Source organism: Megascapheus bottae, chromosome 3 (assembly GCF_031878675.1).
Source record: "Megascapheus bottae isolate mThoBot1 chromosome 3, mThoBot2.hap1, whole genome shotgun sequence".
NCBI lineage: Eukaryota > Metazoa > Chordata > Mammalia > Rodentia > Geomyidae > Megascapheus > Megascapheus bottae.
Window position 1 is genome coordinate 81,518,998 of NC_143511.1, and position 17,689 is coordinate 81,536,686.

At 38.3% G+C, this 17,689-nt stretch overlaps 1 protein-coding gene across 8 annotated transcripts in view; it reads right to left on the reverse strand.

Annotated features, from left to right (window-relative positions):
- Nucleotides 1-17,689, reverse strand: part of Strbp (spermatid perinuclear RNA binding protein) — a 105,868-nt gene that overhangs the window by 47,682 nt on the left and 40,497 nt on the right. For all 8 annotated transcript variants that reach the window (XM_090330599.1, XM_090330605.1, XM_090330604.1 and 5 more), the window contains 2 exons: nucleotides 6,994-7,159; nucleotides 2,647-2,791 (listed from right to left, as the gene is read on the reverse strand). In XM_090330599.1, coding sequence (XP_090186725.1) covers nucleotides 2,647-2,791; nucleotides 6,994-7,159 — 311 coding nt within the window. The remainder of the gene's footprint in view (nucleotides 1-2,646; nucleotides 2,792-6,993; nucleotides 7,160-17,689) is intronic.

Consider the following 17,689-nt stretch of genomic DNA (forward strand, 5'->3'; position numbering starts at 1 on the left):
ACCACCAAAAAGCCAGAAGTAGCTGCCTCAGGTGGCAAAACGCCAGCCTTGTGAGCAAAAGATGCTAAGGGTCCCCTGAGTTCAAGCCCCCAGGATCAGCATGTGTGCACACAAGCACACGCGCGCGCACACACACACACACACAAAACAGTGTTTGACAAAGCCCAGATATTATACAAAATGGGTAAATTATTAAAAAAAAAATCAAGTGAAAAAACAGGGCTGAGAAAGACTACAGCAAACAAAATCTTGTTGCTACACAAAAGGAGAGAAAGACAGTATGAAACATTAGATCCAAGCTGCTTCCTTTGCCTTTCCTGATTTTACACAGTACTTATAACTTTCCTGATTTCACACATTAGCCATGAGTCAACTCACAGAAGTCTTGGAATCCTTACAACCTAATACTGTGAACTCTTCCATTTTATTACAGATCACTTTGTAAAAAGCGAATACTATCTTGGAACTATTTTAGCTTGTCTAAAACAGCTATAAGCTATAAGCTTAAAGGAATCACTGAATGCTACAACAAAATCTCAGATGGGGGATCTGACAGCTTCTTTACAACCAAAGAGGTTAGAAAGGATATCAGTAGGCATAAGCAAACATTAATTAATTTAGTCTTTGGCAACTTGTTTTTTTCCTACACTCAATTTTACTAAGATCTTACAATTATAATTCTACTTAGAAATTTTAGATCAAAAAGAATATAGTTTACCAGGATTAACAAATATCTTGACACATCAGAAATCAGAACTCTGCTGCTTAAAAACAAACAAACAAACAAAAAACAGTGTACTGGTGGCTCATGCCTCTAATCCTAGCTAATCAGAAAGCCAAGATCAGAAGTCCACAGCTCGAAACCACTCTAGGCAGCAAAGTCCATGAGACTCTGATTTCCAATTAACCAGCAAAAAGCCAGTTATCAAATGGCAAGTTTCTTGGTAGAACTGTGGTTCAAGTGCTAGGACTGGCACCTTGGACTGAATCTCACAGAGGTGCTATGTTATTTTTAAGAGAAAAAGTTAAAAGCATAAAACCACATAGATTAAATATGTTTTGCTGGCCAAGAGTGTAGCCTAGTGGTAGAGAGCTTGCCCAGCATGCATATGAAACACTGGGTTCAATTCCTTGGTGCTACACATATACAAAAAAAGGCCGGAAGTGGTGCTATGGCTCAAGTACTACAGTGATAGTCTTTAAAGAGCTGAAGGACAATATCCAGGCCCTGAGTTCAAGCTCCAGGACTGAAAAAAAAAAATAAAAATAAAAAAAGACAAAATAAATGTACTTTGCTTAAAGTATGACTCATAAATATATTGTTTATGATATCCATTGGATATAAAATCTGTAAAGTCATTTGTAAAAAATGTTCTCTAAAAATAATCTATGAAGACTAGAGAAGAGGCTCAAGTGGTACAGTACCATTCCTGAGTGGAAAAAGCTGAGCAAGAGAAAGTCTAGAGTTCAAGCTTGCATACCACAAGATACCCTCACTCCTCCCAAAAAACACTAAACCATGGAATTAGAGGTGTGGCTCAAGAGGAGAGCATCAGACATGAACAGAAAAAGCAGAAGGCCCTAAGTTCAAGCTCTAGGGTCATCACAAAAATAGATAGAGGCCAGGAGTTTAGCCTAGTGGTAGAGTGCTTGCCTAGCATGCACGAAGACCTGGGTTCGATTCCTCGGTACCCCACATACATAGAAAAAAGCCAGAAGTGGTGCTGAGGCTCAAGTGGTAGAGTGCTAGCCTGAGAAAGTCCAAGGACAGTACTCAAGCCCTGAGCTCAAACCCAGGACTAGCAAAAAAAAATTCTCATGACAAAGTACCAGTTGGTCAAAAATGATCACATGGCAAGTTTCTTGTTATAGTACTGAGAGAGGAAACAAGCCACCAGAAGCATTAGGAAAAGAAGCCCATCACACCTCCATTATTACTTCTCAAAACTGCCAATAATAAAATAGATTTCTTACTCTACTTTTATGAGGATAACAATGTCATACAAGTGCTAAGACCTTTTTAACCAGAATAAATTTTAATGCACAGTTCTAACATATCATATTTGTAAGTCTCTTTAAAGAATTAACTAAAGATCAGTCACTAAGGGAGGCATAATTCCCCAGTTCATATCCTTTAGACTACATAACAAATCTAAGCATGGTTAATTAAGTTAAATAGAAAATTTCTAATTAGCTATTAGAAGTCAACGGCAATATATGCATAATTTTGAAATGACTGTTCTGAAAACAAATCCATTTTGGACCACATCTAATCCTAAAATCTGACCAACAAGACAAAATGTATAGACTAAGTTGGTGAATATCAATAAGTTAATGTAATGCTAAATACAGTGACATAGAACACCAAATGGCAGAAAAGTTAAAGCAGAGTTAGATCCACATGGTAAGATCAAGTTTTTGAATAAGCATAGTTTACATTTTGATATTATACATTTTTTGAAAAATAGTAATTATGTAGAAAGCAGTTTAAAATAGTATGAATGCCATAAAACAAATGAAAATTATGATTTTTCTAAAGCTATGAAGCATATTTAACATAGTACTGAAGAGAATTCTTAGATGAACAAAACAAAACACATATATATGTATATATATGCATATATATATATATATACACACGTGTACCTCCATCCTTCTTCTCCAATTCGTCCCTAATTAGAGGGGAAGTAAGTATCACCTTCAGAGTTAGTGTTGGCTCTTTTGTGTTCCGAATTATAATAGACGCCTCATTTACACACTGTTCCACTTGGTATTTTTCTTCTGTCAGTTTCTGAAAGTCACCAAGATTTCAAAACATATAACGAATTAGATTACAATCCCTGAAGTTCTTAACTAGTTCTGTAATCCCAATTTATAAGCAAATCTTTTCTCTCCTCCTAAACAAAGTAATCACAATGTCTAACACCCATACAATGATGAAACAAAATGTAAAATCAATCTCTCTTAAAATATAAGAAAAATGTCAACAGTACCATTATGCAATGATGTTCTCCAAAGTATTAGACAACTAACATAGAATAACAAACAGCTCAGAGTACTCTCTACAATAGCTTTTTTGACAAAGTGCCAAAACTAAAACTACTACTTGCCAAGGATTTATGAATATAAGACTACACATATTACTTAAAAGAAATTAAGCAAGCATGAATTAGAGGGGAAAAAAAAGAACTTGGTAAATTTACTTATCAGCAAATCAATCAGTATAAACAAGTAACTTCTACATTTCCCTTACAACAGATCTCAGAGGTCATTCCACTGAGATCCATTATAAAATAAATCATCTGACATCTCAAGGAAACACATTTTGCTTCATTTAACACAAAATTATAAACATATAATTCAGGAGCCCTCTACAAAATAATCACCCAATTTCAATCACATAATAAGCTAGATTTAATTACAGTAAGTATATGTTTTAATTATACAGGACTTCTTTGGTGATGAAATTTAGTATCTGTAACTGACATAAAATAGCCAGGCGAGCTGGGTACTGGTGGCTCCCACCTGTAATCCTAGCTATTCAGGAGGCTAAGATCTGAGGATCACAGTTCAAAGCCAATTAACTTACCAGAAAACCAGAAGTGGCACTGTGGCTCAAAGTGGTAGAACACTAACTAGCCTTGGGCAAAAGAGCTCAGGCTCTGAGCACGCAGGCATTGAGTTTAGGCTCCAGGACTGGGGGGAAAAAGTGTGTGTGTGCCCCTCAAGAAAATTAAGTGCATACAAATTCACAGAGGGTAAAATGGCGAAACCCAGATTCAAACCAAAGACGGTACCTTCGTATTACATGGTTGCTTCTCAAGTTCAAAAAGGGAGAGGTTAAAATTAAAGACATCAAACAAGGCAATCTGAGAGTTTGACTTGGGTAGAGTCTTGATTTAGCTTTCTTGTATGTAAAAGAATTTTAAGTATGTTCTAAAATTTATGTGCCAGTGATTGTATTCCCTTCTTGAATACTTGTTAAACTTGGCATTTGAAATACGATGTAAAAAAATGAGTGTTAATAAAATGTTTTAATTAAAAAAAAAGAATATGCCTTAAAAAAAAAAAAAAAGGATTCAATATGGGCTGAGAATGTGGCTTAGAGTGTTTTCCTAGCATGCATGAAACCCTGGTCTCCACCTAAACAGAAAGGCCAAAAGAGGCACTATGGCTCAAACAGTAGAGTGCTAGCCTTGAGCAAAAAGCAGCTCAGGGACATTTATACAAAAATAGTATTGGGCCGGGAGTTTGGCCTAGTGGTAGAGTGCTTGCCTAGCATGCACAAAGACCCGGGTTCGATTCCTCGGTACCACATACATAGAAAAAAAAAAAAAAGCCAGAAGTGGTGCTGAGGCTCAAGTGGTAGAGCTGTAGCCTTGAGAAAGTCCAAGGACATTGTTGAGGCCCTGAGTTCAAGCCCAGGACTGGCAAAAAAAAAAAAAAATAGTATTGTATCATTAAACACTTCTCAAGAGCCAGGTGAACAGAAGAGCCAGAACCAACAGCAACAACAAACTGCTTAACATTTGCTTTGTCAGCAAAGGGCCATAAAAGATGTCTACCAAAGAATCAGTCAAACTCAATTTTTCAATAATGCACACAGATAACTATAAGACAACACATCAAATATAATAGGCATAGTATGAGTTTTAGATTAAAGAGATTTGGGGTTTCTCATTTTGTTCTCCTTTGAGCAAGACTTTCTAGAATCACTTTAAGATACATTTGTTTCTAACTTCAAAGTACTTAGAAAACTGAAAGTTTAGCCAGGAGAGGTGGCTCAAACCTGTTGTAATCCTAGCTAATGAGAAGGCCGAGATCTGAGGATCATGGTTCAAAGCCAGCCGGGGCAATAAAGAACAGAACGTGAGACTCTCATCTCCACTGGAAAAATGGGCAATGGGGCTGTAGCTCCAGGGGTAGGACAGTAGTGGCCTTGAGCTGAAGAGCTCAGTGACAGTGCACAGGCCCAGAGTTCAAAGCCTCATGACCCGCCTAAAAAAATAAAACCTGAAAGTTTTGCTATAATAAATGTTTGTAGAGGGGAAAATGTGAAGACCTCACTTAAACCCCAAGACTGGCAAAAAATAATAATAATTTCCTGAAAATATCATAAACCATTTCCTCATTTCTTCATCAAAACTGACAATGACAAGCCAAAAAATATCTTCTTTCACTTAGGGAAATGATACTTCACTAGCAAGAGTAAGGCCAAGTTCTTTTAAAAACAAACAAACATAGGGGCCAGGAGTTTGGCCTAGTAGTGCTTGCCTAGCATGCACGAAGACCTAGGTTCGATTCCTCAGTACCAAATACATAGAAAAAAAGCCAGAAGTGGTGTTGAGGCTCACGTGGTAGAGCTTCTAGCCTTGAGAAAGTCCAAGGACAGTGCTCAGGCCCTGAGCTTAAACCCAGGACTGGCAAAAAACAAAACAAACAAACAAACAAAAAAAAAACTTAAGATTTAAGAAAGACTAATTGTGCCCCAAAAATTATCAAGGGAGACTTTTTTTTTCCTTCCAGCCAGTCCTAGGGACTGAACTCAGGGCCTGAGCACTGTCCTTGGGCTTTCTTCAAGGGTAATGCTCCACCACTTGAGCCACAGGACCACTTCCAGCTTTTCTATGTATGTGGTACTGAGGAATCAAACCTTGGTTTTCATCCATGCTAGGCAAGCATTCTACTACTAGGTCAAACTCCCAGCCCTCAAGTGAGATAGTTTGGAAGTTCACTTAGTAAATACAAAAAAAATGGTTTGGTAATCTCATAAAAATTTCAAATTCATACTACCTAAAAAGAAGGCCTCTTTAAGAAGAAATGTAAATAAAGGAAATGAATAAAACAACAGGAACATTCAACAACTCAATGTTTAGAATAGGACAGGAACAAGTATAATTTGATCACATAAAATACATCTAAAACTGCCGGGCACAATGGCTCACGCCTGTAATCCTAGCTACTCAGGAGGCTGAAATCTGAGGATCACGGTTCAAAGCCGGCCTGACACTAAAGTCCATGAGACTCTTATCTCCAATTAACCACTAGAAAACCAGAAATGGGGCTATGGCTTAAGGGGCAGGGTGGTAGCCTTGAGCAGAAGAGCTCAGGGACAGCACCCAGGCCCAGAGTTCAAGCCGCACAACTGACAAAAAAAAAAATCTAAAACTGAAATATGATTACCAGTTCCTATTCACTGTTGAGCACTGTGAAGCAGGCTGGCAGGGCAGGGTTGGCTAGAGCCCCAGACTGCTACCTTCAGCCCTGAGAAGCTTTTAGGCCTTCAGTAACATTCTCCAGAAGGCATACTAATACATCCCAAAGTCAAAAACACTTAAAGAAAAGAATAGGGACTCTTCAATTTGAAAAGGTAAAAACTTATCTTCTAAAAGTCTACTAATGTAGGCTCTTGTTGATATTTAAATTCTTTCTAGCATAATGTATAATGCTGAGACCTCTAGTTTGGAAAAAAGTGACTCTCTGGTATTGGGGGTGTGGTCCAAGTGGCAGAGTGTCTGTCAAGTTTGAGGCCCTGAGTAAACCAGAGTGCCAAAATGAATAAATAAGATTTTCCATAAGAAATACTTGAAATGTTTAAGACTGTGTTTAATAGCCATTGTAATCTGGTACTATATTTTGAACACTAATCAGCCATTGGCCCACATTAGTAGCATTCCTTCTGTCTGTGCTCATTCACATTACCAATTCTCCCTAATAAATTCATCAAGGCCAATGGTTGACTTTTCATTTTTTTTTTTTCAGTCATGGGGACTGAACTCAGGGCCTGAATAGTACCCTTGGACTTTCTCAAGGCTAGAGCTCTACCACTTGAGCCTCAGCACCACTTCCAGCTTTTTTCTATGCATGTGGTACCGAGGAATTGAACCCAGGTCTTTGTGCATGCTAGATAAGCACTCTACCACTAGGCCAAATTCCGGGCCTGGTTTTTCATTTTTTAATTCTCCTTTTAGATTGCAGTTAAACTATACTCACCTGAATCTGTATAGGAAGATTATCTTTGACTGTATTTAGCAAGGTCTCTGTGGGTTTGTCTTTGCACATTAAAACCAGCTCCAAGTCCATATCATCCTTAATCAGCAAGCCTTTTGCAACCAGTCCAATCCTCATTACACCACACAACGTCCGACCACTCTGATCCCTAAAAGTAAAATTGTATGTTATGTACTTTTACAACTTATTTCCCAAATTTTAATTCAATTATCTCTTGGCTTATTGGATATCCATACAAACTCATAAAGAATTATGTCAACTGAGACATTCAAAAATCTATCTATCAGCCGGGTACAAGTGGCTCATACCTGTAAATCCTAGCTACTCAGGAGGCTGAGAACAAGGATTTCAATTCAAAGCCAGCCCCGGTAGGTAAGTTCATGAGAATCTTATCTCTAATTAACCACCAACTAAGTCGGAAGTGGAACTGTGGCTTAAATAGTAGAGCACCAGATTTGAGCAAAAACACAGTTCAGGGACAAGACCCAGGCCCTGAATTCAAGACGGAGGACGAGCGCCAACACACACACACACACACACACACACACACACACCTCACAGATTTAAAAGACAAATATAGTATCTACCTTCTCAAAGGATTCAAGAGTGTATGTTTCATATAAATCTTTTATTCCATTTTTATTGCTTACAAATATACAAAAATCATAGAATCATATGATAGTTTCTCTGGATACTGAGAAGGCATTTGACAAAATACAATATCCATTCATGTTGAAAGCACTAGAAAAAATAGGAATAGGAGGTACATGCCTTAAAATAATTAAAGCCATATACGACTAACCTACAGCCAATATTATACTAAATGGAGAAAGACTCAATAAACTCCACTCCCAAATTCCTAGAACTAATACAACACTTTAGCAAAGTGGCAGGATACAACATCAACCTGCAAAAAGTCAGTAGACTTTCTATACACCAACAATACACAACAGAAGAAGAAATCAAGAAAGTGATCCCATTTGCAATAGCCCCCAAAAGAATAAAATACTTAGGAATTAACTTAACCAAAGATGTAAAGGAATTATTTAATGAAAACTGTAAAAGCCTAATAAAAAAATTAAAGAGGATAACAGAAAATGGAAAGATATCTCATGCTCATGGGTAGGGAGAACCAATACAGTGAAAATGGCTATACTGCCAAAATTGATACACAAATTCAATGCAATCCCCATCAAAATCCCAAAGACATTCTTTATTGAAATAGAAGGTGTGATCCAAAGGTTGATATGGAACAACAAAAGACCTAGAATAGCCAAAACAATTCTAGGCAAAAAGAGCAATGCACATGGTATTACAATACCAGACTTCAAACTCTATTATAGAGTCATAATAACAAAATCAGCATGGTACTGGCATAAAAATAGACCAGAAGATCAATGGAACAGAATAGAAGATGCAGAAATAAAACCACATACCTATAGTCAACTTATATTCAACAAAGAAGCCAGAGATATACAGTGGAATAAATACAGCCTATTCAATTATTGGTGTTGGCAAACTGGGCAGCCACATGCAGAAAGTATTAACTCAAAATGAATTATAGACCTCAATATCAGACCTAAAACCTTGAAACTGTTAAATGACAGAGTAGGAGAGACACTGGAACTCATAAGCACAGGCAAAAACTTGCTGAACAGAGTCTCAGGGTCATAATAGATTCGAGAGAGACTTGACAAATGGGACAACCTAAAAATAAAGTTTCTGCACAGATAAAAGCATAGCTACTAAAGTAGAAAGACAGCCAACCAACTGGGAAAATAATACATCAGACAAATGCTTAATATCCAGTATCTACAGGGAACTCAAAAAACTAACTCGCCCACCACCCAGCAAACCCAACAAACCAATCACTAAATGGGCAAGGGAACAAAAGAGAGACTTATCAAAAGAAGAGGTTAAAATGTCAGAAAAACATATGACAAAATGCTCCTCATCCATGGTCATAAAGGAAATGCAAATAAAAACAAACCTAAGATACCACTTACCCCAAGAATGGCAAATATTCTGAACTTAGGCAACGACAAATGCTGGCAAGGTTGTGGAGAAAGAGGAACCCTACTGCACTGCTGGTGGGAATGTAAACTAGCCACTCTGGAAGGCAGTTTGGAGGTTTCTTAAAAAACTGAAAATACATTTTCCTTACGATCCCACTACTACCACTCCTGGGCACCATAACCCAGGATATAAGGACACCCACTCAGCTATGTTCATCTCTGCACTATTCACAATAGCCGAGCGATAGAAACAGATGAATGGATACAAAAAAATGTGGTATATACATACAATGGAGTTTTACACAGCCAACCGACAAGATAAAATAATGGCATTCGCTGGCAAGTGGATAAAATTAGAGCGAATTATGCTGAGTGAGATAAGTCAAGACCAAAGGAACAAAAGGCACATGGTATTCTTAATATGTGGATATTAGATCCAAACAGTACAAGAGTGAACACTCAATATTTGGTTACCCAAGGTTATAGACATGGTCTTGGAGATATAAACATAACTACATAAACATAAAAATCTATGATGGGGGTCCAGGAGTCTGGCCTAATGGTAGAGTGCTTGCATCACATGCACGAAGACCCAGGTTCAATTCCTCAGTACTACATACACAGAAAAAAGAAATGGTGCTATGGCTCAAGTGGTAAAGCTCTAGCCTTGAGAAAGCCCAAGGACAGTGCTTAGGCCCTGAGTTCCATTCCCAGGACTGGCAAAAAAAAAAAAAAAAAATCTATGATGGGCTATATATACATAATGTTTTATTAAATATATTAATATGTATCTATGATACAAACTCTCAGCTTAATTTTAATTATGTTCTAAAATCTATGTGCCAGTGATTGTATAGATTCCCTTCTTGAATACTTGTTTATTAAACATGACATTTGAAATATGATGTAAAAATCAATGTTACTAAAATCTTTTTAAAAAATAAATACAAAAGAAACTTTCCAAAAAGAAATATACAAAAAAGGAAATGGAAAAACTTGAAAAAAAATCATATTAAGTGAAGTAAGGCAGACCCAAAGGAACACAGACTCAGTGGTTTCCCTCATTTGTAATAATTAGTACACCTCTAGGACTTTCCTAGCGGAGGATTACAATAGCTCAAAACCTAGGTACATAAGGTCATTTAAGATGAGACTAAATGAAAGGATCTCTAGGATATGGAAACAAGAGCTTTATCGTATGTAATTGTTGTTCTTAATGTACTATGTTCTTTCTCTTCTCTCTTTTTTTGTCCTTTGGTTAATCTCATATTGTTACTGTATCTGACTTTGTTACCTGGTATATTGTATATACATTTATTCGTTTATTTGAAATAGGAAAGGGAAGGGGGAAAACAAGATGACTGGGAGGGAGTGGGGGGAGGAAAATAGGGACAAAAACATGAGAAGGGGTATCAGTGTATGAAAAGTAATGCACCTACTATCTGGCAAATGTGACTGTAACCCCTGTACACATTACCCCAACAATAAAAATACAAAATACTATATCCCCTTAAGTTTTTTCAAACTGATCCTTTTTTGTTATTTGTTGTTTTGGGACAGGCCTTTGTGCCTCATGCCCATAATTTTAATTACTTAGGAGGCTCTATCTGGTTTATAATTTGAAGCCACTTGGGGTAGAAAGTCTATGAGCCTCTTATCTCCAATTAGCCACCAAAAAGCCAGAAATAGAGCTGTGTCTCAAGTGGTAGGGTGCCAGCCTAGAGCAAAAAAGCTCAGTGCCAGTACCCTAGCCATGAGTTTAAGCCCCAGTAATGACACACTAAGAAAACTTTTTAAATTTCTATTCATTTTTTAGTAGTAATGAAAGAATATATGAGAAACATCAATATCCTGTTATACTGAAAGAAGTATCAGAGTAGAAATCCAAAACACCTGAATTCTCCTGGTGGCGGCTGCTGGTATCTACAATAGTAAAATGGCCACTGGTTTATATGAGCTAAGCTCCTCCTTAGCTATATCATTGTAGAATCCACAAAAACTTACGAAAAAAGCCAGGTGCAGTGGTTCGTGCCTGTAATCCTAACTACTCAGGAGGCTGAGATCTGAGGAGCATGATTCAAAGCCAGCATGAGCACTATGTACAGAAGACTCTTGTCTCCAACTAACATCCAGAGAACGAGAAGTGGCACTATGGCTCAAGGGATAGGTTGGTAGCCTTGAGCTGAAGAGCTCAGGGACAATGCCTAGGCCCAGAGTTCAAGTCCCACAACCAACCAAAAAAAAAAAAACAAACCTGAGAAATGTGATAAGTACAGAGTTGAGGAAAAAAAGAACAAGGAAATCTGTCAACAACTACATTCCAAGTTCAAGATTAGCTAAGAGCAAACAATGAAAGAATATCAAATCATGAATATCATAGTAGAGAATTTTCATCTATCTTTGGCTTTAGTATGTAAAACTCTATACTGGTTCATTTTCTTTAATCACAAAATATGTATAAAGCTTGTCATAGTCATTCAAGTAAGCAGTTTGAAAATGGAAAACATACTCAAGGAGATCCAGTCTCTCCTACTGCTCCCAAGCTTTACAGTATGGCTAAGTAACAAAAGCATTAACAAATTAGGTACCTGCTTAAAAGGAGAGAAGAAAGCAAAATGTAAAGGAACTGAATCTGGAAGATAAGAGTTCAGGGACAATGCCCAGACCTTGAGTTCCAGACCCAGAGCTGGGGTGGGGAGGGGGATATAAACCTCAAGAAAATTAACTGCATACAAATTCACAGAGAGTAAAATGGCAAAGCCCAGATTCAAACCAGAGATGATTGACCACAGCTTCACAAGTTCAAAATGGGAGAAGTTTCCAGGCACCAGCGGCTCATACCTCTTATCCTAGTTACTCAGGAGGCTGAGATCTCAGGATTGCGCTTCAAAGCCAGCCAAGGCATAAAAGTCTGTAATACTCTTATCTCCAATTAACCACCAGAAAACCAGAAGTGGCAGTGTGGCTAAAGTGGAGCACCAGCCTTGAGCTGAAGAGCCCAGGCCCAGAGTTCAAGCACTACCACTGACCAAAAGAAGGGGGGAGGGAATTAAAATTAAGGAAGTCAAGCAAGACAATATGAGAATTTGACTTGTACAGTTTTGATTTAGCTAGATGGAAAAAGATCATTCCAGTGGGAAGCAAAGATAAGCAGTGGAGCAAGTTAGTCGAGTTGAAAAGGAAATGGAGTAGCAGTAGAAACTAGACAGGAAGTTACAAATAACTCAGCCACTGTCAGTCTCAGATGCAATATACAGATGCAATATATTAAATCAACAAAAAAAAAACCTATAGTGGTAGAACAAGTACAGAAGGGAAATATGTGGCCTTTGGCTTGGTTTTGTCTTATAATTTTGTAGCTTGAACTCAAAGCCTCTTAGACAAGTGCTCCCAGCCTCCTCCCAAGTTCTTTTGGGTTTTTGTTGTTGTTGTTTCATTGTTGTTTTGTTATCTTTCAGGTAATGTCTCTTTGTCAAGTGTGGCTTCAGACCTCAGTCTTTTTTTGTTTTTTTGTTTTTTGCCAGTCATGGGTATGAGCTCAGGGCCTGAGCACTGTCCCTGGATTTTCTCAAGGATAGGGCTCTAACACTTGAGCCACAGCACCACTTCTGGCTTTTTTCTATGTATGTGGTACCGAGGAATCAAAATCAGGTCTTCGTGCATGCTAGGCAAGCACTCTATCACTAGGCCAAACTCCCAGCCCCTCAGTCTTTTTATTTGAACTCAGCCTGGGTGCTGTCCCTGAGCTCTTCAGCTTAAGGCTAGCACTCTACCACTTTGAGCCACAGCACCATTTCTGGTTTTCTGGTGGTTAATTGGAGATAAGAGTCACAGACTTTCTTTCCCGGGCTGGCTTTAAACTTCAATCCTCAGATCTCAGCCTCCCAAGTAGCTAGGATTATAGGCATGAGCCACCTGTGCCCGGTGTTACATGCAACTATTTTTGAGACAGCATCTTGCTAAATTTTTCAGGGACTAACCTTAAATCATGATCTCCTATCTCTGCTTCTGAGATAAATGGAATTATAGGTATGTACCTGAGCCAGAAGTAAATGTTGGAAAACAAGTGACCCCAGTGTAGGTAGTTTCACAGTCATCTTTGATGGTTACTTATGTTCTCCTGTCATCTCATTCTCTTCTCATTAAACAAATAAAGGTCTTCCATAATAACTGTCAAGCCCTGCCTTCACACTAGTCTGTTTAAGTTCTTATTATCTCTCAATAAGATTACCTGAATAATTCCCTCCTCTAAGATCTTACTGGAGTAAATTTCCAAAGATAGGACTTGGATGACACTCCACCTATTATTTTCCTTGACATTCCAGTGAACAGATGGACACTAAATTATTGGAAAGAAATTTAGAAGGCAGCATGATTCCCTCTGAATCCTGGCTCTGTCACTTTACTGACAGTGAATAAACTGCAAATGCTTGATATCTTTGAGCTTGCATCTTCATTTGTAAAATGAAATAATTCTTTTTTCACACAGTAATACTAAGAATATAATGTAGTTTTGTGTTTTTGTTTGTTTTGTCAGTCACGGGGCTTGAACTCTAGTTCTAGTCTCTGCCCCTAAGCTCTTCAGCTCAAGGCTAGCTAGCACTCTACCACTTGAGCCACAGCGCCACTTCTGGTTTTCTGGTGGTTAATTGGCGATCACAGTTTTACAGACTTTCATGCTCAGGCTGGCTTTGAACCATAATCTTCAGATCTCAGCCTCCTGAGTAACTAGGATTACAGGTAAAAGCCACTGGTACCCGGCTATAATGTAATTTAATAGACTGCCAGAGCTGCACATATAATAATAGTTCAATAAATAGATTTCTTAAACAGTCCCTAGACTTTTCTCACACCTAATATCTCAGTTAAGATTTATTTTTAATTCTCCTTTCACTGACATCATCTTCTGCACCTATCTCAAATGCTACCTCCCTCATAAAGCATTTCCTAATTCCTAGATCCACTTATCAACTCACCCTGTCCTAAACATTCACAGGTTACCCAACAGAAACTCAAGTTTAGATAAGAAAACTGAATTGGGTTAACGTAATTCATCACATCAACAGGAGCAAGGACAAGAATCACATGATTTTCTCAATAGATGCAGAAAAGGTATTTGACAAGATCCAACAACTCTTTATGCTAAAAGCTCTGGAGAAACTAGGAATCCATGGAACATTCCTCAGTATAATAAAGGCTGACACCCACAGCGAGCATTCTATTTAATGACAAAAAGCTAAAGCCATTTCCTCTAAAACCAGGAACGAGACAAGGATGTTCACTCTCTTCACTCCTAGCCAGAGCAGTAAGGCAGGAAGCAAGCATAAATGGGATACATATAGGGAAAGAAGAAGTGAAACCTTCCCTCTTTGCTGATGACATGACTCTGTATTTAAAGAACCATATAAACTCTACTCCCAAGTTGCTTGAGCTGATTCAAAACTTTGGAAAGGAAGCAGGGTATAAAATTAACCCTCAAAAAATTAACCACCTTCGGCTGGGAGTTTGGCCTAGTGGTAGAGTGCTTGCCTAGCATGCATGAAGACCGGGTTCAATTCCTCAGTACCACATGCATAGAAAAAAGCCAGAAATGGTGCTGAGGCTCAAGTGGTAGAGCTCTAGCCTTGAGAAAGTCCAAGGACAATGCTCAGGCCCTGAGCTCAAGCCCAGGACTAGCAAAAAAAAATTAACTGCCTTCCTATATGCCAACAACGAGAGGATCGAGGCAGCAATCAGGAAAGCAACTCCTTTTGCAATAGCCTCAATGAAAATAAAGTACCTAGGAATTAACTTACTAAAAATGTAAAAGATCTTTATGATGAAAACTTTAAAATCCTGAAAAAAGAAATTTAAGCAGAACTGAGGAAATGGAAAAACCTCCCATCTCCTGGATTGGAAGAATTAACATCGTGAAAATGGAAATCTTGACAAGGGCTATCTACAAATTCAACGCAATACCCATCAATATTCCAATGTCATTCTTTAAAGAAATAGAAGAGGCAATCTAAGATTTCATATGGAAAAATAAAAGACCCCATATAGCAAAAACAATTCTTAGCAGAAAGAACAGCACAGGCGGAATTTCAATACCAAACTTTAGACTCTATTACAGAGCTATAGTGACCAAAACAGCTTCGTACTGGCACAAGAACAGGCCTGAAGACCAATGGAATAGAACTGAGGACCCAGATATTAACCCACCAGACCTATGGCCACCTAATCTTTGATAAGGGAGCCAAACAAGTGGTGCTGGCAGAACTGGTTAAGCACATGCAGACAACTAAAGTTGGATCCTTCTTTGTCACCCTGCACCAGGATTAACTCCAAATGGATCAAAGACCTCGAGGTAAAAGCAGATACACTAACAACTTTACAAGAAGGAATAGGAGATGCACTAGGTCTACTTGGCACAGATTGAAACTTTCTTAATAAGGACCAAGAAACACAACAAATCAGAGAAAGTCTGGATAAGTGGGATTGCATTAAACTGCAGAGCTTCTGTATGGCAAAGGACATAGCTAGAAAATTAACTAGAAAGCCTACAGAGTGGGAGAAGATATTCACTAACCATACAACAGACAGAGGCCTCATATCTAAAATATATCAACAGCTTAAAAAAATGAATCACTCCAAAACTAATCTCCAAAGAAACAACTATCCCATTAAAAGATGGGCCAAAGACTTAAAGAGAGCCTTCTCTGAAGAAGAAATAACAATGGCTGACGGACACATGAAGAAATGCTCAACATCTCTGGCCATAAAAGAAATGTAAATCAAAACAACTCTAAGATTGCACCTCACTCCAGTTAGAATGGCCAGGATCAAGAAATCTAATAACAACAGATGCTGGAGGGGATGTGGCCAGGAGGGATCACTACTACACTGTTGGTGGGAGTGTAAACTCATTCAACCACTATGGAAAGCAGTATGGAAGTTCCTCAGAAGACTAAATATAGAACTCTATGACCCAGCAATTCCACTACTTGGCATTTACCCAATCATCCAGAAACAAGGACATACTAAACCCACTAGCACAATGATGTTTATTGCAGCACTATTTACCATAGCAAAGATATGGAACCAACCCAGATGCCCCTCAGTTGATGATTGGATCAACAATATGTGGTATTTATATACAATAGAATTCTATGCTGCTGTCAGAAAGAACAACATTGCCCCATTTGTAAGGAAATGGAAAGACTTGGAAAAAATCATATTAAGTAAAGTAAGCCAGACTCAAAGGAACACAGGCTCAATGGTTTCCCTCATTTGTCATAATTAGTAGAAACCGTGGACTCTCCTATCAGAGGTCTACAATAGGGCAAAACCTAGATACATAAGGACATATAGGATGAGGCTAAATGAAAGAACCTCCAGGGTATGGAAATAAGAGCTATATAATGTGTGATTGTGTTCTTAATGTACTATGTTATTTCTCATCTATTTTCTTGTCCCTTGGTTATCTTGTTACAGTATCTTACCTTGTTACCTGGTATATTGTATATATGTTTGTTTTTTTGAAATAGGATAGGGAAGGGGGGAAAACAAGATGAGGGGAAAGGGTGGGAGGAGGGAAATGGGGACAAAACATGGGAAGGGGTATCAATGTTTGTGAAGTAATGCACCTTGTATCTGGTGAATATAATGTAACCCTTCTACTAATTACAATTAAAAAAATATAAACCTAAAAAAAAAGAAAGAAAGAAAATTGAATTGGGGAGATGGGCAGAGTGCTTGCTCTAGACTCTTGAGTTACATCCCTAGCACCACAGAAAGATGACAGAGGGGAAAGGCATGGGGGGGTAAGTAGAAAGGAAGTTAAAGGGGAAGAGAGAAGAGGAAGAGAGAGGGGGAGGGAGGGAAGAAGGGAAAGGGAAAAGAAGGGGAAAGGGGAGGACGGGAGGGGGAGGGGAAGGGAAGCAAGCAAGCAAGCCTGGCATTCTCTGGAACTAAAAGTCCTTAATAAATCTAAGATGGACCAAGAGTTTGGCCTAGTGACAGAGCGCTTGCCTAGCATGCACCAAGACCGGGGTTCAATTCCTTGGTATCACATACATAGAAAAGTCAGAAGTGTGGTATGGCTCATGTGGTAGCCTCAAGGAAAAAACCCAAGAACAGCATTCAGGCACTGAGTTCAAGCTCCAGGACTGGCAAAAAAACAAAAAATAAATATGCAGTAACTCAATTTTGTGACCTTTGGAGAATTCTGCGCACACCAAGCGAAAAAGATTATGTTTATTACTAGAACACAGTTCTTTTCTTGAAAGAACCATTCTATATTCTTTGATTTCCACCATACAAGAAGAATCAATACAATCTGGAACTATTCTACAAATTCAAAGACAGATTTCACTTGCCCAACCAATGGCATCTACATACAAGGCCAGATTCTTTGACTTGACAAGGCCAAGTCAAAGTGTGCAGCACATTTTCCTTTTAAATCTTCTAAATCACAGTCTCTTCATCTAGGCAAGCAAAAGCCTATATCTCTAAAAGCATTTTTGCCAAAAGTATGCCTGTTTTAAGGGGGGAAAAATTAGAAGGTATATTTTGTTTTATTGTGGGGGGCTTGAACTCGGGTCTAGGCACTATTCTTGAGCTTTTGGGTAGTGCTCTACCACTCTGAGCCACAAAGAGATTTTGAGATAACAGTCTCTAGGACT